General features: G+C 31.7%; 2 protein-coding genes across 2 annotated transcripts; one reads left to right on the forward strand and one right to left on the reverse strand.

Annotated features, from left to right (window-relative positions):
* The first annotated feature begins 4,619 nt into the window (after positions 1-4,619).
* On the forward strand, positions 4,620-7,181 carry LOC149495455 (uncharacterized). Its single transcript, XM_089722310.1, has 3 exons — positions 4,620-4,732; positions 5,994-6,815; positions 6,923-7,181. The coding sequence occupies exons 1-3, from the start codon at positions 4,726-4,728 to the stop codon at positions 6,949-6,951; spliced, it is 858 nt and encodes a 285-aa protein (XP_089578436.1). The 5' UTR covers positions 4,620-4,725; the 3' UTR covers positions 6,952-7,181.
* A 7,147-nt stretch (positions 7,182-14,328) lies between these two features.
* Positions 14,329-15,889, reverse strand: LOC105637374 (F-box protein At3g07870). Its single transcript, XM_012220824.4, has one exon. It carries the CDS (start codon positions 15,776-15,778, stop codon positions 14,618-14,620), a length of 1,161 nt encoding a protein of 386 aa, XP_012076214.1. The 5' UTR covers positions 15,779-15,889; the 3' UTR covers positions 14,329-14,617.
* Positions 15,890-20,830: the final 4,941 nt, after the last annotated feature.

Consider the following 20,830-nt stretch of genomic DNA (forward strand, 5'->3'; position numbering starts at 1 on the left):
TGACTCTCAAATGCATTTCTCGCGCTCGCGAGGTTTGAAGACGCGCTCGCGACTTCTCTCTGGGAAGCATCTCGCGCTCGCGACTTGGAATGTCGCGCTCGCGACTGATGCTTTGACACTCTTTTGCCTTTCATTTGCTATGTAATTACATTCCTTTGCTCAACATGCATGCATCCAATCATTTTACAACAAAAATACAACATAAGAACATGGATTAAAACAACATACAAGCATTCATATGATGTGAAATCAAATCAATATGATGAACGATGACGTTGTGAAACCATTTATGTGCTATTGTGTTACATTGTTGACATGCTAATCTTAAGCTCCATTGAGGTTAGGTAGAAACCATGTAGATAAGGCTATGTCGCGACATAGAATAGCAGATCTGCGCCCCATACAGTTTGGAACTCCGGCTACAGGCCGTTGAGTGGATATGATTAAACCGTGCGGTGCGAATCCGGTTAGGGGCACCAAAACGGACAATATTGGCATAGGCGAATCCGGTTCGGGGCCTATAGCATACAGTTTCACCCAGTTTCATACAGTTTATCTTATCACTTCGGTTTCACTATAACCTTATGGAGCCATACAGATATCTTGACATAACATTGCATGAATCATACAGTATACTATACAGCAAGAAAGATCATCAAGTGAAACATGACAGTATCATGATATGTGTGCTTACATTCCATATGCGAGTAAATGTGTATTTATTTCCACATATGTATGTGCTTATATGTTTCTTCATTCATTGTGATATTCACTGAGTTTAATCAAAGTTGCAGAGTTCATACAGCATAAAGAACATCAGGTAAGATCATGAAAGTATAATGTTATATATGCTCACAAGTTTATTTATTTAATTCTTAAGAAGCCATACAGTCATGAGTTGTTATTAATCATAACTTATATGATGTGACTAAAAGGGCATAAGTCATACAGCATAATGAATAGCAAGTAAGACAATGAACATATACTGTTATGTATTCTTACATATTTATTGATTTCATGCAGACAACACAATGAACAGCAGGTAAGACCATGATAGTATCATAATGTGTTATATACGGTTCATGTAAAGGAGTGATGAGAGAAGTAGATTAATTATGTTTATGAATTAGAAGTTTATTCGTTGCTACAAAGAGACATTCATGTTAAAATTTACTGATTCTATGAGTATCAATGCTTTATGAAATTGGTATTTGAAGTTAGTTGCCATCGCACTTTGTTTAGTATGTGAATTATGAGCACCACTGAGTTTTATACTCAGCGCGTCGATTTTCATCACGCGCAGGTTGAAGATCGTGGTTGCTACTTGAAGACTTGAGGAGTCCTATCAAAGCAGAAGTGCTTAATTTAGTCATAATAGATTGAGAGATGTAGAATTAAGATTTATGGCATGTATTAAGAGTTATGGCATGTATAATTCTTTTATTGTTAGAGCTTATGTGATTGTAAATATAAGTGAAACATGTAATTATTTTGGTGTAAGTAGTTGGTGATAAGAATAATATTTATGAAATGATTGAAGATGACATAGTTTACTATAGTTGATATGATTAGGTCATGAAAACTTGATATAGATTCTGAATGAAATTAATTGCTAGATATTAAATGCTTTTGAGGATTTATATAATTATGTAAAGATATTTATATAAAGGGTTATTGTGTTATGATGATTCTTGGAGATGTTGGAAGTTTAGAGTGTAATTGGGAGTGTTTATATTCATATTTTGCATACAGTATGCTATCAGCATGACAAGATATAAGTGCAACCAGATTGTAGCGTCTCGGCTCGATTCATTCGGGTTAACGGGTGGACCGGGAAGGGGTGTTACAATATATGTATATACCTTGTGGTACTTTAAGTCAATTGCTTCTTGATAAAGCATCATGTTATAATTTTGAATCATGAGTTGAACCCTCCCATCCACTAAACACATAAATGTGTCAAAGTATGTGGCAAAGGTTGAAAATAAAACAAACATGTGGCAAACTTGCATTTGTATTCTACTAATCAACAAAGGCAGGAAGAAAATAATGAAGGTCGGTGGCACATGTTTAATTTGTGCAAATTAGGAATTGGTGTCCAATTTGCATTTGAATTGCACAGCTCATTCACTCATCCACGCACTTTCTCGCCTATAAATAGAGGATAGAATTTCCATTTATTCACACCAAAAGAAAGAGAGTGAGAGCAATTGTGAAAGAGCAATTGTGAGAGAAAAATAGTGAGATTTTTCAAGAAGAAAAATTAAGCTTAATTTTTCAGGTATTCTTGAAAGAGAGTTGTGAGTGTATGTAAACACTTTATTTATTTTTCTCCTATAAAAGATTTGTGGCAGTCCAGAGACGTAGGCAAGATTGGCCGAACTCCGTTATCAAATTGTGTGTTATTTTCTGATTTTGCGTAATCTTTCCCAACAAAATGAACTCCAAATCAAAGTTTCAAGCTACTAGTACATTTTGTGATATCGTTCCATGACGATTCCGATAACTACTTACATCACGATCCTTTATCATTGTTGGTATATGTGTGCCATCAATGACACCTATGCAATCTTAAAACCAAAAAAAAAAAAAAAAAAATCTATAATTAACATGTAATAATAATTATAACATTAATAATAAAAATAATACGTAATTATCATTAAAACTACTCACTTTAAAATAAGAATAAAATCTTGTACTTTCTCTTATTCTACTTTGAGCTGTGGATTTTGGTTTAACCATCATATCAGGTGCTATTGTGTTTAAACCCTTCAAAATTAAAATTTTTGCTCACTATAAAATGTGATCGACTAAACGTCTTGCGAGTCATCTAATATCGAGAATTTTGACTTATAATAAATAAAAATGTTGCAAGCATTTCTTCAATGTAAATAAATCTTGTCTCCTGTGCAAATGTGTGTTTTTCCTAATAATCTTACATAGCTTTGGACCCCGAGATCCATAAAGAAGGCCGATTAACTAGAATATATCCCAGCATAAATTCAAGCTTTTTGAAGGCAGTTCAGGAATCCAGTTAGGTCCCTTCAAATCAAGTCAATGTTTAGAGCGCAGAAAGGTCTTTAGCTGCATTGAGATGATCACTTTCTGTCCTTGTCTATCTGCTACCCTACGTAGTGGCCTGGGCGAGGGCTGCGAACTCCTGCTGTCTAACGAATCAATAGATTAGTTTAATTCAATTAGCTACGGATATACTTTCTTCTCCATAGGTTCGGTGTGCTCATCTCTTTGGTTTACTAGCCCAAGATACGTGTGCTTCTGGTTCTGTCGGTGCTTGAAACAATTTAGGATACATCTTATATTGTTGTCGAAAATCTTGAGGATCTTCTTTCAATACTTTATGTATATAATTATACCCTCTAGCTATGATTGATTGTGGAACTAATGGACATTTAATATATTCACCATAAAGGCTACTCCATATGCTAATCATCAATCCATTCAATACTTCAAGTAATGCTTGAATTCCAAGCAATACTAATTTAATGGTTTCATAAAGCTCTTCATCTTCTTATGTCTTTTTTTTTTTTTTTTTACTTCTTGTTCCATTTCCTTTTTTATATGATTCATAAAATAAAATTATAAATTAGATGTATTACTCTGTAATAAATTGTTGAAAGTTCTAAATAATATTTTCATGAAAAATAAAAATAAATTGAAATGAATAAAATTGAGTACATAAGAACAATTAAACCAAAAAAAAAAAAAAAACTAAAATCAAACTTAATTAAAATATTCAATATATAAGAACAATTAAACCAAAAGCAAAGTTTGAAAGTCAACATAAACATAGAAAAAAAAGTACGTCTAAACAAACTACTAACAAAAATATAATTAAGTAGTTAAGCATGTTGTAGTTTAATTTGATAGTGATTCAATACTAGATATCCATTCAAAACGCTCTACTGGAGACATCTTCAAGAATGCATCTTTAATTTCTATTTTTAAAATCAATGCAAGCGCTTTGTAGCGCCCAAGATTATCCAAATTGGGAGTCTCCTTAATAGCATTCCAAATAGCATTCTTTTTCTCCTTTTCACTATTTTCCAATTCCCGTTTCTCCATTAGGTTACAGATTCCTTGAATGTCAGTGGCAATTTTTTCAATTGATTCTGGACCCTGTGAAAGTTTTTCTAGAATATCAACTTGATTAATGTTATGATCATACGAGCGAATACTCCCTTCACCTCTGACTCTAGTTCGTTTTTCTTTGAATAATATTTTCTGTGGGAACTTCTAAATAGCAATCTTTGGCACTAGTGATTTATTATGTTCAGATAAAAATTTTTGGATGGGATGAATCACTTTGAGTTTACATATATGCTTCATTATTTTCATCATATACAAGATTTTCTATATTAACATGTTGGATTTAATTTTCTATTGTGGGCTTAATATGTAAAATTAAATATGTACAGCAGTCCAATTGTAAAGTCAATTTCAAATGTGGTCTTGATTGTGAATAATTGACTATTGAGGTATCAACTAATTATAGATATTAAGTGTAGAGACCATTATATAATTCCTATTTCGTTAAAGGACCAAAATAGGAATTGTACTAACCCTACAGGTATATAAAGGTCGTGGTCCCCAGAGTTGAATACGATTCAGTTTTACGTTCCTTTCGTACTGCTTCCGCAAAATCGATTCTTCAATTCTCTGGAAGGCTGCAAACCTAATTCTATACATCAAGATCGACGAACAACGATGTCAGGTACGCAACCTTTTCTTATTCAATCTATTTTGTTGAATCTAGTGGTTTGCACGATCTAGGTTATTATTGAATTATTTGAGATTAATTCATAACAAGTGGTATCAGAGCCTTGTGCATAATTGCTAGATTTTAGATTGATTTTCGTATTTTTTATTTATTTATTTGTTTACCCTACTGTTTATAGATTGAGGGTTTTGTTTAATAAAAAAAAAAAATGTATATATATATTTTTGTTCTCACTGTTCTTCGGATTCCCAAGAACAGGTAAGAGGTTTTGAACTAACGCCATTAACGATTAATTGTTCGTTTGGTATTTTTTTTTTCTTTGCTGGCTGGATCTTGTTAAAAAAAAAAAAAAAACCTCCATTGTTGGCGGCGGAAAGGGGCTGGAACCTGTTATTTTCCGTCCCTTATCGTTTTGTTTTTTAGGTTAGGGATGGAAAATAACAGTTAGGTCCCTGGAAAATTTCATATTAGATCCCTAATTTTATATTTTTTTCGTATTAGTCCCTTAATTTTCTGTAATTTCATATTGGTCCCTTAATTTTCTGTAACTCCAGATTAGGCTTTAATTTTCTGTTTTCTTTCGATTAGACCCTGAACTTTATTTATTCAAATATATTTAGTCCTATTTTATAATTTAGTCTCAAATTTAGTGACTTAAAGACTAGATTATAATTTTTTTTGGACTAAATAATTTTAGATTATTAAATATTTAGACAATCAATTCATTTAATTGCAATTGTTTTGTTTTAATTACAATTAAATGATTTAATTTGTCGACTTGAGATTAAATTTTGGAGTGATTAAGTCCCTATTGTGTTTGATATTTGTTAAAATAAATTGATTTGATCAATAAGTCACCAAAGTGACCTCTATTGCTTGAATTGATTTATTTTAGAATATTAGACAGGTGTATTAGAATTCGTTGCGGATAGTTAATCGGCCCAAAGGAAGGTTGCTATCTGGCTGAGTTTTGAATACATGTTTGGCAATAAATATGTGATAATTGTTTGATTATTTTCCATGACAATGATATATCGGCCCAAAGGAAGATTTATTATTTGTCAGGACTATGTTATCAATATTTGATTGCTGCATTGAGATACTAATTACAAGTTAATGTTTTACATCCAAAGATGAGAATATTAATGTTGTGTCTGTATCTTATTTCCATTTTTTAATCTCTACTTATGTGAATTGTTTCATTTGTGGATTGTGAGCTTATACTTATCTATTTGTTTATTTTCTCTGATGTCAGCTAACATGTCATTTAATCCTGATTGTGTCCCTAAACTTGAGGGATCAAATTTTGAGTCTTGGAAATCAGACATTATGATCTTTCTGGGCTGTATGGATTTGGATCTTGCATTCAGGATGGACGAACCTGCTCCTCTTACTGATACGAGCACTGATGTTCAAAGGGTTCAGTATGAGAAGTGGGAGCGTTCTAATCGCTTAGGTCTGATGATCATGCAGAAAGGAGTCCCAGAACATGTTCGAGACTCTGTCTCAGCTGAAAAGAACAATGCTCAAAACTATCTTGCCGAGCTGGAGAGGGCTTATGTCAAGAATGACAAAGCCGAAGTGGGAACACTTTTAGGAAAATTAACCTCCATGAAGTTTGCTGGCAATGGTGGTGTTCGGGAGCATATTCTTAGCATGTCTCAGATTGCAAAGAGACTGAAGGCGCTGGGTATGGCTTTACCAGATGACCTTTTAGTCCATATGGTTATGAATTCTCTTCCTTCTCAGTATGGACAAATTAGGACTTCCTATAATTGTCAGCCGAATAAATGGACTCTTAACGAGCTCATTTCTCATTGTGTTGATGAGGAGGAAAAGATGAATTCTAACAAAAGAGAGAGTGCTCATTTTGTTTCTTCAGCTGGGAAGGGTAAGAACAAGAAAAGAAAGAGGCCTTTTGCAAAGACTGTTGAAAAGGCTATTGAGAAACCTGCTGCTGCTACTGCTGTAGATCCAGTACAAAAGAAGCCTTATGTGCCAAAATGCTTCTTTTGTGGAAAGACGGATCACTTGAGAAAGGACTGTCCTAAATTTGCTATTTGGCTTGCAAAGAGGGGTAAGTACCTTGTTTTAGTCTGTTGTGAAGTTAATTTAACTTCAGCTCCTAAAAACACTTATTGGATGGATTCTGGTGCTACCACTCATATAAGTGTTTCATTGCAGGGCTGCCTCAACTACAGAAAGCCAACTGACGGTGAAAGATACGTCTATGTAGGAAATGGCGATCTGGTTGAAGTAGAGGCAATTGGACATTTTAGATTATGTTTAAGTACTGGCTATTTTTTGGATCTTATAGATACTTTTGTTATTCCCTCTTTTAGAAGGAATTTGATTTCTGTTTCCTTTTTGGACAAATCTGGTTTTCATTGTTCTTTTGGAGACAGTATATTCACTTTATCTATGAATTCAAAAGTTTTGGGTACTGGTTGCTTGAATGAATGTGATAATCTATATATGTTAGACATTGATACTAGTTATCATGAATCCCTGCATGTTACTACAAGAGGTACCAAAAGAAAGTTGAATATTGATAACTCAGCTGTACTTTGGCATAGACGTTTGGGTCATTTATCCAAATCGAGAATTGAGCGTCTTGTTTCTGATGGTATCTTAGATACACTTGATTACACAGGTTTGGATTCTTGTATTGAGTGTATTAAAGGAAAACAGACTAAACAAAAGAGACTAGGTGCCATTCGGTCATCCAATGTTTTAGAACTGATTCATACAGATATTTGCGGTCCATTCCATATTGCAGCTAGAAATGGCCAAAGATATTTTATATCATTCATTGATGACTGTTCTCGTTATGGTTACTTATATCTCATTCATGAAAAATCTGAGTCTTTGGACGTGTTTAAATCTTATAAAGCCGAAGTTGAAAATCAACTAGGAAAGAAGATTAAATCTGTTCGATCTGACCGTGGTGGTGAATATTATGGTAAATATGACGGTTCAGGCGAACAACGTCCAGGACCTTTTGCGCTTTTCCTACAGGAATGTGGAATTGTCCCTCAATATACAATGCCTGGTACTCCCAGCATGAATGGTGTATCTGAGAGACGTAATAGGACTCTTATGGATATGGTAAGGAGTATGATTAGTCATTCTACTTTACCAGAGTCTCTGTGGGGTGAAGCGTTAAAGACAGCAGCTTATCTTCTCAATAGGATTCCATCTAAAGCAGTTGCTAAAACACCTTATGAACTTTGGACTGGACGTAAGCCTAGTCTAAAGCATCTTCATGTTTGGGGATGTCCAGCTGAAGCAAGGCCTTACAAGCCGAATGAAACAAAATTGGACTCCAAAACTATCAGCAGCTACTTTGTTGGATATTCTGAGCGGTCTAGGGGTTACAAGTTTTATAATCCTACTTCCAGAACTTTTTTTGAAACGAGAATTGCAACATTTTTTGGGGATGTTGATTTTGGAGGGAGAAATAAAGAAAGAAACATTGTCTTTGAAGAGGAACCAAGTAAGGATGATTCGGTTCTCATTCCTTTTGTTGTTTCTGATAGCGTACAGACTCCAGTTGCTCCTGTCACTATTCAAGATCCAATTCAAGACAATGCTATTCTTCCTCAAGAACAAATTCAACAACCTCAAGAATTAGAGTCTGTTCAAATGCCTTTGAGGAGATCTACTAGGGAGAGAAGAAGTGCTATTCCAGATGATTATATAGTGTTTCTTGAGGAACATGAGGATACTGTAGACATGATAGATGATGATCCAGTTAGTTTCTATCATGCCATGCAGAGTTCTGACTCTCATAAGTGGATTGAGGCAATGAACGAAGAGTATAAGTCTATGCAAGACAATCAAGTTTGGGATCTTGTTCAATTACCTGAAGGAAAGAAACCCATTGGTTGCAAATGGATATTTAAAACCAAAAGGGATTCTCAAGGTAATGTGGAAAGATATAAAGCACGTCTTGTAGCAAAAGGCTTTACTCAAAAGGAAGGGATTGACTATAAAGAAACCTTCTCTCCAGTTTCTTCGAAGGATTCTTTTAGGACAATCATGGCCTTAGTTGCAAATCTTGATCTTGAGCTTCATCAAATGGATGTTAAGACTGCGTTTCTCAATGGCGACATTGATGAAACAATATATATGGTGCAACCAGAAAGTTTTATAATTGGAGATCCAAAACATCTGGTATGCAAATTAAAGAAATCCATTTATGGACTCAAGCAAGCTTCTCGTCAATGGTACTTTAAATTCAACCAAGTAATTGTCTCGTTTGGCTTTGAGGCAAATACTGTTGAAAATTGTGTGTACCATAAGTTCAGTGGGAGTAGGTTTATCTTTTTGGTCTTATATGTGGATGACATACTTCTTGCTACTAATTGTAAAGTCTTGCTACATGAAACCAAAGTTTTTCTTTCAAAGCATTTTGAGATGAAAGATTTAGGTGAAGCTTCTTTTGTTTTAGGGATTCAGATACATCGAGACCGTTCTCGAGGTATTCTTGGATTATCACAAAAGAGCTATATTGATAAAGTGCTCAAGAGATTTAGTATGCAGAATTCTAGACCATTGGATACCCCTATTGCAAAAGGTGATAAATTTAGTAATCAACAATGTCCAAAGAGTGAACTTGAAATTCAGGAAATGCAAAAGGTTCCTTATGCGTCAGCTGTAGGAAGTCTTATGTATGTTCAAGTTTGTACTCGTCCAGACATTTCTTTTATAGTTGGCATGTTAGGTAGATATCTCAGCAATCCAGGAATGGATCATTGGAAAGCAGCCAAAAGAGTCATGAGATATCTTCAGAGGACTAAGGGACATATGCTCACATATAGGAGATCAGATCAGCTTGAGATCATTGGGTATACTGATTCTGATTTCGCTGGATGCCAAGATAGTAGAAAATCCACATCTGGCTACGTTTTTCTATTGGCTGGCGGTGCTATTTCTTGGAAGAGTGTGAAACAAACTCTAGTGGCAACCTCCACCATGGAAGCTGAATTTGTAGCATCTTATGAGGCATCCAATCAAGCTATTTGGCTGAGAAACCTTGTCACTGGGCTGCGTGTAGTAGGTGGAATAGAAAGACCACTGAAGTTGTATTGTGACAGCAAGTCAGCCGTTTTATTCTCCAACAACAACAGGAGCTCTTCTCGATCAAAACACATTGAGATTAAGTTCTTGGCTGTGAAGGAGAGGGTACAGAGTGGACAGATATGCTTAGAGCATATTGGAACAAACTCTATGATTGCGGATCCGCTTACAAAGGCAGTGATACCGAAAGTTTTCCATGAGCACACCGCTCATATGGGTATCGTTTTGTTTGAGACTGCCTAGTTTTAGTGGGAGTTTGCTCTTTATGCATACATTATGTTTTTGAATGCTCTATTTTATTTTGGATATGTTTTATTATGAAATTTTGTTGAGTACTCATTTTGGTTGATGGTTACACTCTGTATTATTATTATTGTTTTGCTTGATCTCACTTTTGTTGGTGACCAGTTGGAAACAGACATGATGATCACATTACATGTAGTTTTCATGCTACACTTCTATAATGAATCTATGTCATTTAGGGGTATTGGTAATGTAGTTGATGATGAACTTAGTCATGAGATCTATGGCGAATGTTTCTTCAGCTCTTTATCAATATAACTAATGGACGAGATTGTTTTTGGATACCTTGTATGACTGCGTTTGTTGAGCTCATTTTGGTGTATGTATTTTATTTAACATATGTTCGCCCAAGTGGGAGATTGTTGGATTTAATTTTCTATTGTGGGCTTAATATGTAAAATTAAATATGTACAGCAGTCCAATTGTAAAGTCAATTTCAAATGTGGTCTTGATTGTGAATAATTGACTATTGAGGTATCAACTAATTATAGATATTAAGTGTAGAGACCATTATATAATTCCTATTTCGTTAAAGGACCGAAATAGGAATTGTACTAACCCTACAGGTATATAAAGGTCGTGGTCCCCAGAGTTGAATACGATTCAGTTTTACGTTCCTTTCGTACTGCTTCCGCAAAATCGATTCTTCAATTCTCTGGAAGGCTGCAAACCTAATTCTACACATCAAGATCGACGAACAACGATGTCAGGTACGCAACCTTTTCTTATTCAATCTATTTTGTTGAATCTAGTGATTTGCACGATCTAGGTTATTGTGGAATTATTTGAGATTAATTCTTACATAACATGCATATTTTCTTCCTATCTATAACTTCTTGCATCAATATCATCTCTTCCTAATCCAAGAGAGTATTCTTCAGTAGCAGTTCCATTTCCAACAGCAATTTTCAAATCCTCAAAGTCAGAAAAACTATCTAGGCGAAGGTACTTCTGGATGAGACTGACAAATATAAAAAATGTATAACATATTAATGATAAAAAGTATAAAATATTTAATAGAACTCTATTAAATTATATTTGAATTTATTATTGTATGTTAAATGAGCATTTAATTAATGTGTGTTTATAAAGTACTCATAATATTATTTACATTAATAAAAATTATAAAATAAATATGAGTTTTCATGCCTAATATGGACGTGATATGCATTATTAGAAAGTTTGATGAGATTTGCTAAACAATTATTAATCAATTAATTTTTAATCAAGTAAAAATTTTAAATGAACATGACATGAATTAATTAAGGAGAAAAATTTCAGAACTGAAAAAAAGAGAAGAGAATAGATAAACAAAAAAAAAAAAAAAAAAGGAGTCACAAACCTGTACTTAAAAAATGCAAAGTGCAACGTTATCTAATAATGAACCTTTCACCGTTCACTTTCTTAGAAGTGTAATTAGAAAATAGAATGTTTTGACACTTGTGCTACATGCATGTCTCCTTATCTCATATTGCCATATGTAATCACTTACTCTTAGCTTTATAACTTGATATAAAACAGTTAATACTTATCTCTCCTTCGACTCTTCTATTCTATATTTTTCACCATCTTTATATGAACCTGCTTATGCAAAAAGAAAATTTCTACTCTGAAAGGAACAAAAGATTTAAATATGTTGTGTTTCTTAGCTTTGCCTTTGGAAAATTGAAGGAAAATCTCTAAACCAAACTGACAAAGTTGTTATAGAGAAATCAACAAGGAATGAGAGGAAACTTATCTAATTTGTTTAGCAATTAGCTAAACAATTTTGGAGCATGTCCATTTACAGTAAAAGTTATTTTAATTTTATCTCATAATAATTTTATTATTGCATTGAAGTAGAGGATAGGAATCTGTAGCTTGTTGGATATGCATAAGTGATGAGAGATATTTTTATTAATATTTTTTTAATAATTTTTTAACGCAATTTTTTTTTTTGAAAAAAACATGTAGTTAGAGTGCAAGCAAACAAAGTTGTTGTTGTTGTTGTTGTTTGAGACATCTGAGGATGACATAACACCTAATATAATAAGCATTCATGGTTTAAATGGACATTGTCTCTTTATTCAATTTATCGTTGCATAACACCTCCTCTCTTTCAAGATTGGCAGTTTATCAACGATGGTATAAAGTATATTGAAGAGATCAATTAATTGGAATAGATTAAGCAGGGACCTTTTTTTGAACGTCCACTACTGAGAGATTTTCAGTATTGAGTACAGTTAGGTAAGAAAAATTCTTATTGCTTGACAATATTTAAATTATCCTAAACTAGAACAATTTCAACCATTCACATCAAGATCAAAATTACCTCACTCTCCCGATAAAAATAAAGAACATAATTACACAAACGAGATATATAAAGAAGAAAAGAATGTCAATTTACATACCAGTTCGCAGCTATGCAGCTTTGATTTTTTTTTTGTCAGCGATTTTTTTTTTTTGAAAGAGAGCGTTTGCAAAATAAAGAGTCCTTTATTTTTAAAATCTTTTAAAATCCAACATAATCTCAATCCAATACACCCTCCTATATAAGTATTCTTAATATTATTGTTAATGAATTATTTTTTTAAAAAAAAAAAAGCATTAAGATTTGAGTCTAATAAATTAAGAAATTAGAAAATAAAAAATTGATTGTTAGTGAATTGTCATTGAATTCGACAGCCCATCTACTGCCCAAACTCATCACTGCTTTTACTTTGTCTACCGACTTTCTATTGGATTTTGATTTTTCTGAATTAAAACAACAATGTAAATTTTTATTTGACGGAGATAAAAAACCCTCATTATAGGTGGAGGGTCATTTTGATCATAAAAAAATCTCTCTCATAGCTGATCACGCCTTTGTGCTTTGACTCACGATAAAAAATAGACGAAAGGACTAAGGGATTGGACGAGTACAAAACTTAAAAACTTAATTATGTATTTTATAAAAATCAAATCCTGACTAATGTATTTGATTAATATATAGAGATGTAATAGTAATTTTTTCAATATTATATTGTACTGAGTTCGTATATCATTAATTGGGAAAAACAAAATATTGAGTTTGGAAGTAAGTAAATGGGAAACAAAATAGATGCAATAAGTTATATTTCATTTCGATTTGGTCGAAATAGATCATATATTATGATGAATCTTTAAAAGTTAGAATAAAGTAGTTTATTTTAAAAGATTTGGATAATAACTATAATTTTGTTTTAAAAAATTTAGCTTTATTTTTCACAATTAAGGGTAAAAAATATAAATAGATGAAGGGATATGACATCTAACCCTTTAGTTTGTGTCTCTTAGGCATTACTGAAATGATATCGGGAATTACTTGCATTAGAAGACCATTTGCTGTTGGAAGACTATTTGTTATAATTGTGGTTTTTTATCTTAATTTGTCATAAACCTAATTAGGGATGTGGAATGATTTCTTGAAGTTGTCTAAGCCAAGCAACCATTTATGGTTTGGTTCTCTCCTTTCTTGAATCAAATGGATTTAGTTTGATTTGATTCAATTCTGGATACAGTTCAGTTTCTAGACAAAAAATATAATATAAATTTTTTATTTTACGGGTTCAGTTCGATTTGAAATCAAACTGATTAAATAAGTTTGTCGAGTGGGTTAATAATAGTTAATCATAACCATATGAATCAAAGTCATAAAGTAGAGCTTGATTTTTTTTTAAAAAAAAAACTATATTTATGTTTTCAATTAAAGATGGAATGATCCTTTAAATCCAAAATAACCCATAATATCAAAGTATATTAGTTGGAATGAGACTAACTAAAACCTTATCGGCCTTATAACATGTGTTTGGAATTCTGATGATATTCAGATGGTAAACTCCTAGTTCCGAACCGGTTTATAACCAGAAACAGTAAAGAATTCAAAAAATTATTGGGAAGACGTTGAAACCGATCAGTAATGGCTAGCCGTTGAACAATTGGAGAATTTGCCGAAAGCGAACCAAAAATGTAAAGGTTTTGGAACTGCTGATTCAATTCGGGTTCCAGAACCTTGGTCCGGCTCAACTTCAAAAATTAAGCACAAGTTCCGGGCCTAACTGACAAAATAATAACAACTGGTTGGCACTTGATCTATGCATCTACTAGTAGTTGAATTGGATGCATAAAGCAACTTTTTTTCTTCTTTCATGCTGTTTTCTTCCTTTTGAAGAAGGAATACTTTAATCAAGCCAGAACAAACATTGAAGTACAGAAAAACATCAAGAATTTAATTAACCTGAAGTGATGATTACAGAAGCAAAGCTCTCACACTAAAATAAAAAAAGAAAAACAAGGAAGAAGAAGACAATGTTGCTCTTTTTCCACGTTGTTTTGTTTAGTCCTTCTAGGATCATCTACCATACTTACTTTTCTTGTATATCAGGAAAAAGCTTATCTAGACAGCGTCCATGATCTCATCTATAGACTAAAATCTATGACCTTTCAAGTAAAATTGGCATGGGAATACAATCGTTGAACAAAAGTTTTTTTTTTCCCCTAGATCCCATTATCACCATCAAGCAAAATCAGAGTCTCAATGTAAGTATCCAAATAGAAGGAGTTCACAATGCCTTTGATCTCAAGATAACTAATTTTCTGATTTTGAATGTCATATGAACCCAATTCCCCATTGCTGCATGCAACTAATAGCATTTCAACATCATTCCCAATTAGGCCTAATGCCTTACCCACTCCTCCTTGCAAATCAATAGTAATTTGCTTAGTCCAAGACTCAACCTTCCCATACTCTTTCATAACCCAAATGGAGCAGCTTCCATATTGTATCCACTGGCTATGCCTGTGGCGATCGTATTGAACTAAAGAGAGCAACTCATTACTCGAAGCGAAAATCGACAAGTCAAGCACAGACAACCCAGATACACTATCTGGCAACTTCAATTCTTCAAACACTTCATTGCTCATATCAAACAAAACTATACTCAAATCGCGAAAATTGCTATCTGCTTCATTTGGATTATACCCAATCCAGTGAACAAAATCCTTCAAAAAAATCTGCAATGATAGTTCTGATATTACATATTTTGGAGCAGCTTTAACTCTAATGCTTCTCCAAGCAACCATGCCTAGTTCATACACTTCAACTTGAGGTGTAATATCAATTTTACTCCCGTTATCCTTTATATAATACACAATTCTTACAACTTTGTATTTATTTCTTTTTTCATCGAACCCAAATCCAAGAACAAACATATAAATCAGATCAAAAGATATACAAGGCAAGGGTAGGGTTATTGATTTTCCAATAGATGGATTCCATAAAATTATGGTGTGGGTATTGATACGGTAAGTATCAGAAAGGCAAATCAAGCCATTACAAGAGCCAATGATATCAAAATATTGAGAGTAACTTTTGAATGGGAAAACAAGTTGGTGACTGAACTGTTGATTACAAAACGAGCTGCTGCTATGTATTGTGTATATCTCTTTCTTTTCTGTCCAAGAATAGTGTCTAAGGAGCAGTTTAGAAGTTTTATTCTTTTTCTCAAGGGTGTATTTAGTGTGTGTAGAAATGAAAGTTGGACTGGAGATTAAAGAGTACCATGATTTGCATACACACCTGAGTTTCATTAGCAGGTTTGCAGGTAATCTTTTGAGGATTTCTGTCAAGACTTCTTCTTGATCAATATGGCTTGACATTATTGTGGCCTCTTTTTCCTGTTCTTGATTTCTTGTAAGGGTCTGCAACTTTGTTTCATATTAGAAAGTCTATGACTGGAGGAGTTTACCATGTTAATATGTTGAATCTTATAGTATATATTATTGCTTTTTCTTTTTATTTTCCGAGTTAATAATTTGGCTTGTAAATTCAAGCATTAATTCATTAATTTTTTTTTTCTTTGATTAAGCATTAGAAAATTAAAGAAATAGCTATTATCATGAATCAAGTTTAAAAAAAAAATTATATGGTCTTAAAATTTGAACTTTGATAAATAAGAGAAGAAGGAAACCTACTTAAAAAGTAAATTAATTAGTGAATGTAAAAGTGTGACTTAAAAAGTTCTAATGGATTTCCAAAAGAGTTTTTTATTAGAACATGTTTAGGTTGAAATTTGCAAAAACCTTCAGCCTTTAAATTTCCCAAAAATTTAACCTTTTCACCATAATTTTCATTTATATTTATAAAAAATATATATTTATCTTCGAAAAATATTTTTTTGTTTTTGACCTTCAATATTTTTAGTCTAATTCCATTTTTGTTTATATCATAAGAGTTATTTCTGCAAATTAGGTGTGGCCTGGTTGGTCATCCAATGTCTTATTGAGATGTAGGCAGTAAGAGATCTTGAGTTTCGAGTTTGAGTTTTTTCCACTACAAAATTATTACTAATTTAGTGAAAATTATTCAAAAGGGAAATCTACCCCTTGCTGTAACATATTTTATAATTATTCCAATTTGATAGGATTGAAGTAAACGGTTTTTTTTTTTTTTAAGTAAATGGGTAAATTTATTATTTTACTGTTGATTTTATTTTTCCTAAGTTTGAAGCATATGAAATTATTATAATAAAATAGTAATATATTTTATGGCCCACAGTGAGCTGGCTTGTAGACATTAATACCAAAGTAATACAAAAGATGCAGATTAAATTATTTGGTTTTGACTAGATTATGATTTGACATCTTACATAGTTTATTCCGTACAGAATATTCCTTAAAAAGGTTCGGTATAAAACTGAAGTGGGTTTGCTTTTATAAATAAAGCCATATCATTAGATCATATAAGAAAAAAGTACATCCCGAATAAAAACAACATGAACGTGTTTTCATAAAATAATTTATAAAAAAATAATTTGCTGAAAAATATTTTCATGGAAAATATTATTTTTCATATAATTTATTTTTTGTTTGTTTGGTTGTAATATTGAAAATTAATTAAAAATATTAAATTCTTTATTTTATAAAAACATAAAAAATATTAATAAAAATAGAAAATTTAAAAATTTTATTGTTAAATATGAAGAATGCAAATATATATATATATATATATATATATATATATATATATATATATATATATATATAAAATTTAAAGCTGCTGATGGCTGGTGGTAAGTGGTGACTGGTGGCAGTGACTATGATGATTAATAAATTAAAAAATATGGATTTATAAGATTTGCTAATATCCAGATAATGTTTTTCTCTCGAAAATGGGAAGTTGTTTTCCTTAAAAAATGACTTAATTTTTCTTTGACTAAAAAAATATTTTCTGTTGACTTATTTTCTGAGTACCCGAAATAACGAAAAATTGTGAAAAATATTTTCCTACAAGTTATTTTACGGAATCAAACGGATCCTTATAATCTAGACATGCAACCAACACTTGTAATCAGTAGATGAACAATATGCGTCTATATAGTTTAATTATTCATAGCAGTAGATGATAGCGGTAGGGGTGGCCATATTACGGTTCTAGGAACCGGAACCGGGGGTTCGAACCAATCCCGAACCGTAACCGGAACCGGTGAAAACCGGAACTGAATATTTTCGGTTCGGTTCCAGTTCCAGTTTTATTAGAACCGCAAACCGGCGGTTCCACAAACCGGTCGGAACCGGATGGAACCGCCGATTCTCTGGCCGGTTCGAGCCAGCGGTTCTAGCCGTTAGAAACTGTCAGTTTTTTTTTTTTTTAAATTTTGTTGTGAAATCTCTTAATTACCCCTCCCAACAACCATAAACGGCTACATAACGGCTAGTTTCAAGGGTATTTTTGGAAAAATAATTTTTTGGATTTATTATAAATACCTCATTTCATTTCAGTTACAAATTCCTCACAAAAAAATCTCTACTCTCTCTACACTATACTACACTCTACTCTATATTATTCTTCTCTACTCTACAATCTCTCTTATTATTCTCTCTAATTTTTTTTATTCAATTTTCCAAATTATATCTTATTATCATATAATGGCAAGTGGAGGAAACTCAAATTCTAGTAAGGGCAAGGGAAAGATCGGAGAAACACAATATCCATCTATCCCTACAAACGACATCTTTGATTTCACTCCCAACCAATTTAATTTTGAGGGATATCCAAATGAAAATTTGGAAATTCCAACTCAAGAATCTGAATTTAATAATGAGCAATTACAAGAAGAGGAAGAGCAAGAGCAAGAGCAACGTGCACAAATTGTTGGAAGAGCAAGACAGAGTTCCTACATATTCGCCATTCATTTCACGAAAAAATTCAAAGGTGAGAAAATATTTGATGTAATTTGCAATTATTGTGGAAAATCTTATAAATTTAAACAAGCGGGCGGCTATGGATCATTTTGGAAGCATTTGGAGACAAAACATCTAACAAAAATAGGAGTTGATCGGTCTCAAACACAAATTTCCGGGTACGCATCTTCTAACCTTTCTTTATTTAAATATTCTGAAAAAAAATACAAAAAGAAGAATTAGCAAAAATGATTTCTATAGAACATTTATCTTTTAGTTTTGGTGAAAAAGTAGGTTTTAATAATTATTGTCAAAAATCTTTAAATCCTTCTGCTAAAAGAGTGCCAAGAAATATTGTACAACGAACTATTATTTCTTTATATAATAAAGGAAAAAAAGAGTTAGAGCTTTTATTTTCTCAAATGAAAATTCGTGTTTCAATTTGTTGTGATATTTGGAGTGATCATTGGCAAATGCATTATTATATGGGCATTACATGTCATTGGATTGATAATGATTGGAAAATTCAAAAAAGAATTATTGCATTTCGTGCTTTTGATGATAAACATACTGCAAATAATATTTATAGAATAATTGTTTCAATTTTAGATGAATATAAGTTGACAAAAAAAATTTTTTCAATTTCATTTGATAATGCTTCTGCTAATACTAAATCAATTATTAAACTTAAAAATATTTGTGAACCAAATATTGGTGGACAATTTTTTTCATATAAGATGTGCATGCCATGTTTTAAATTTATGTGTACAAGATGGTTTAAAAATTCTTGAATATTTTATTTCTCCAATTAAAAAAGCTATTTCATATTTATGGGGACATCCCCAAGTGATGAAAAGTTGGGATAAATTTTTTAAGGAAAATAATAAAAGACCAAAACGTTTTCCAAGAGATGTCCCAACTCGTTAGAATTCAACATATGAATTATTAAACGAGTCTTTTTCTTATAAAAAATTATTATGCTTTTTTGTTACTAATAATATTGAAGATATTAATTTATATCCACAAAATTGGGATATTTGTGCAAAAATTTTAGATATTTTAAAAATTTTTAATGATGCTACCTATAAATTTAGTGGGGTTTATTATCCCACATCTCATTTATTTTTACCTATGTGTATTAATATTGTTAGTGCACTCCAAGAATTTGAAAATGATTGTACATTAAAAGATTGTGTTTTTTCAATGAAAAAAAAAAATGGTTATCTTATTTTAAAAATATACCACCCTTTATCTTGTTGCTATTGTATTTGATCCTAGATGTAAAATTGATGTTTTATGTGAATATTTGACTATTTATTATGAAGTATTAAATCTTGATATAGGAGATAATGTTAATATAAATGTAGTATTGCATGAAGTTAAACAAAATATTATGCAATTATATAGTGAATTTGTTCAATTTTCTAGTTTATCTACTTCTAATTCTTCTCAATCTAATATTCAACAATTTCCAACACAAAGGGTAAGTGGTGTTAGTGTTGCTGAATAGGTTTTACTACAAAGACAAAAAAGACCAAGGGAATCCAGTTCTTTTTTTCTGAATTTAATAATTATTTAACCACTTCTTTTGAGTTTGGTGATGATTATGCAGATACTAATTTTCCAATTTTAGATTTGTGGAGTCGTCACGCCAATACTTTTTCAATGATATAATTATTTTTCTATATATTTTTTATCTTTAAAGTGAATATATTATTTTTCATTCTAATATATTATATAAATAAAATGACCATAAAAGATCTTTTTTAAAGAAATTTAGTATTAGCTATTTTCTTAAGATTAATGGAGTACAGATAAAATAATATTCAATAATTGTTTGAAATTTCTATCACTAATTATGAGTTGCTGATTAAAAATTTATCAACAACTTACAAGTTAATTGTTGCGCATAAATAAGCCGTCAGTTACATAAATTAGCTGAACAAAACATCCTCTAATTAATGATATCGTAACAAAAACAATAATTTGTAATCGAGTTACTTCACGGATTTCATTAAAATTTGTCCAGTTTCAATTTTTTTTATTGTCTTAGCACAATAATATAAGTATCTTTCAAAAAAAAAAAAAAAAAGGAATACAAAGAAATTAAGAGGAAAAATGGAATATTAACCTTTTATTCTAATAATTAATGAAATATTGTTGTTAGGTGTCTAAATTATATATTTTAGGTTTTTTTATAATTTATTTAGTTAAATTTATTGCATCTTTATTTTAACATTCTTAGTTTAATTTTTTATTGTTTCTTTAAAACTTTTCTTTGAAAATTTAGAAAATATGTTTTTAATTGAGGAAAATATAAAGTGAAAAATAACCAAAGAAATAAAATAGAATAATTTTCTCTTATTTTTATTCCTCCCTTATTTCCTTTCATCTCTTTTCCAAACGGAGCGTTTAAGTAATTTAGGCGGATGATAACTCGAAACGGGATATTGTAATTTTTAGAGTCTAACTGGGCCCGATTACTGGCCTTTTTAGTCACTTTCTTGTTTAGCTTCTATCTTCATCTTG

This window comes from Jatropha curcas, chromosome 6 (assembly GCF_041381405.1).
Source record: "Jatropha curcas cultivar XTBG-Jc1 chromosome 6, XTBG_Jcur_1.0, whole genome shotgun sequence".
Taxonomy (NCBI): Eukaryota; Viridiplantae; Streptophyta; class Magnoliopsida; order Malpighiales; family Euphorbiaceae; genus Jatropha; species Jatropha curcas.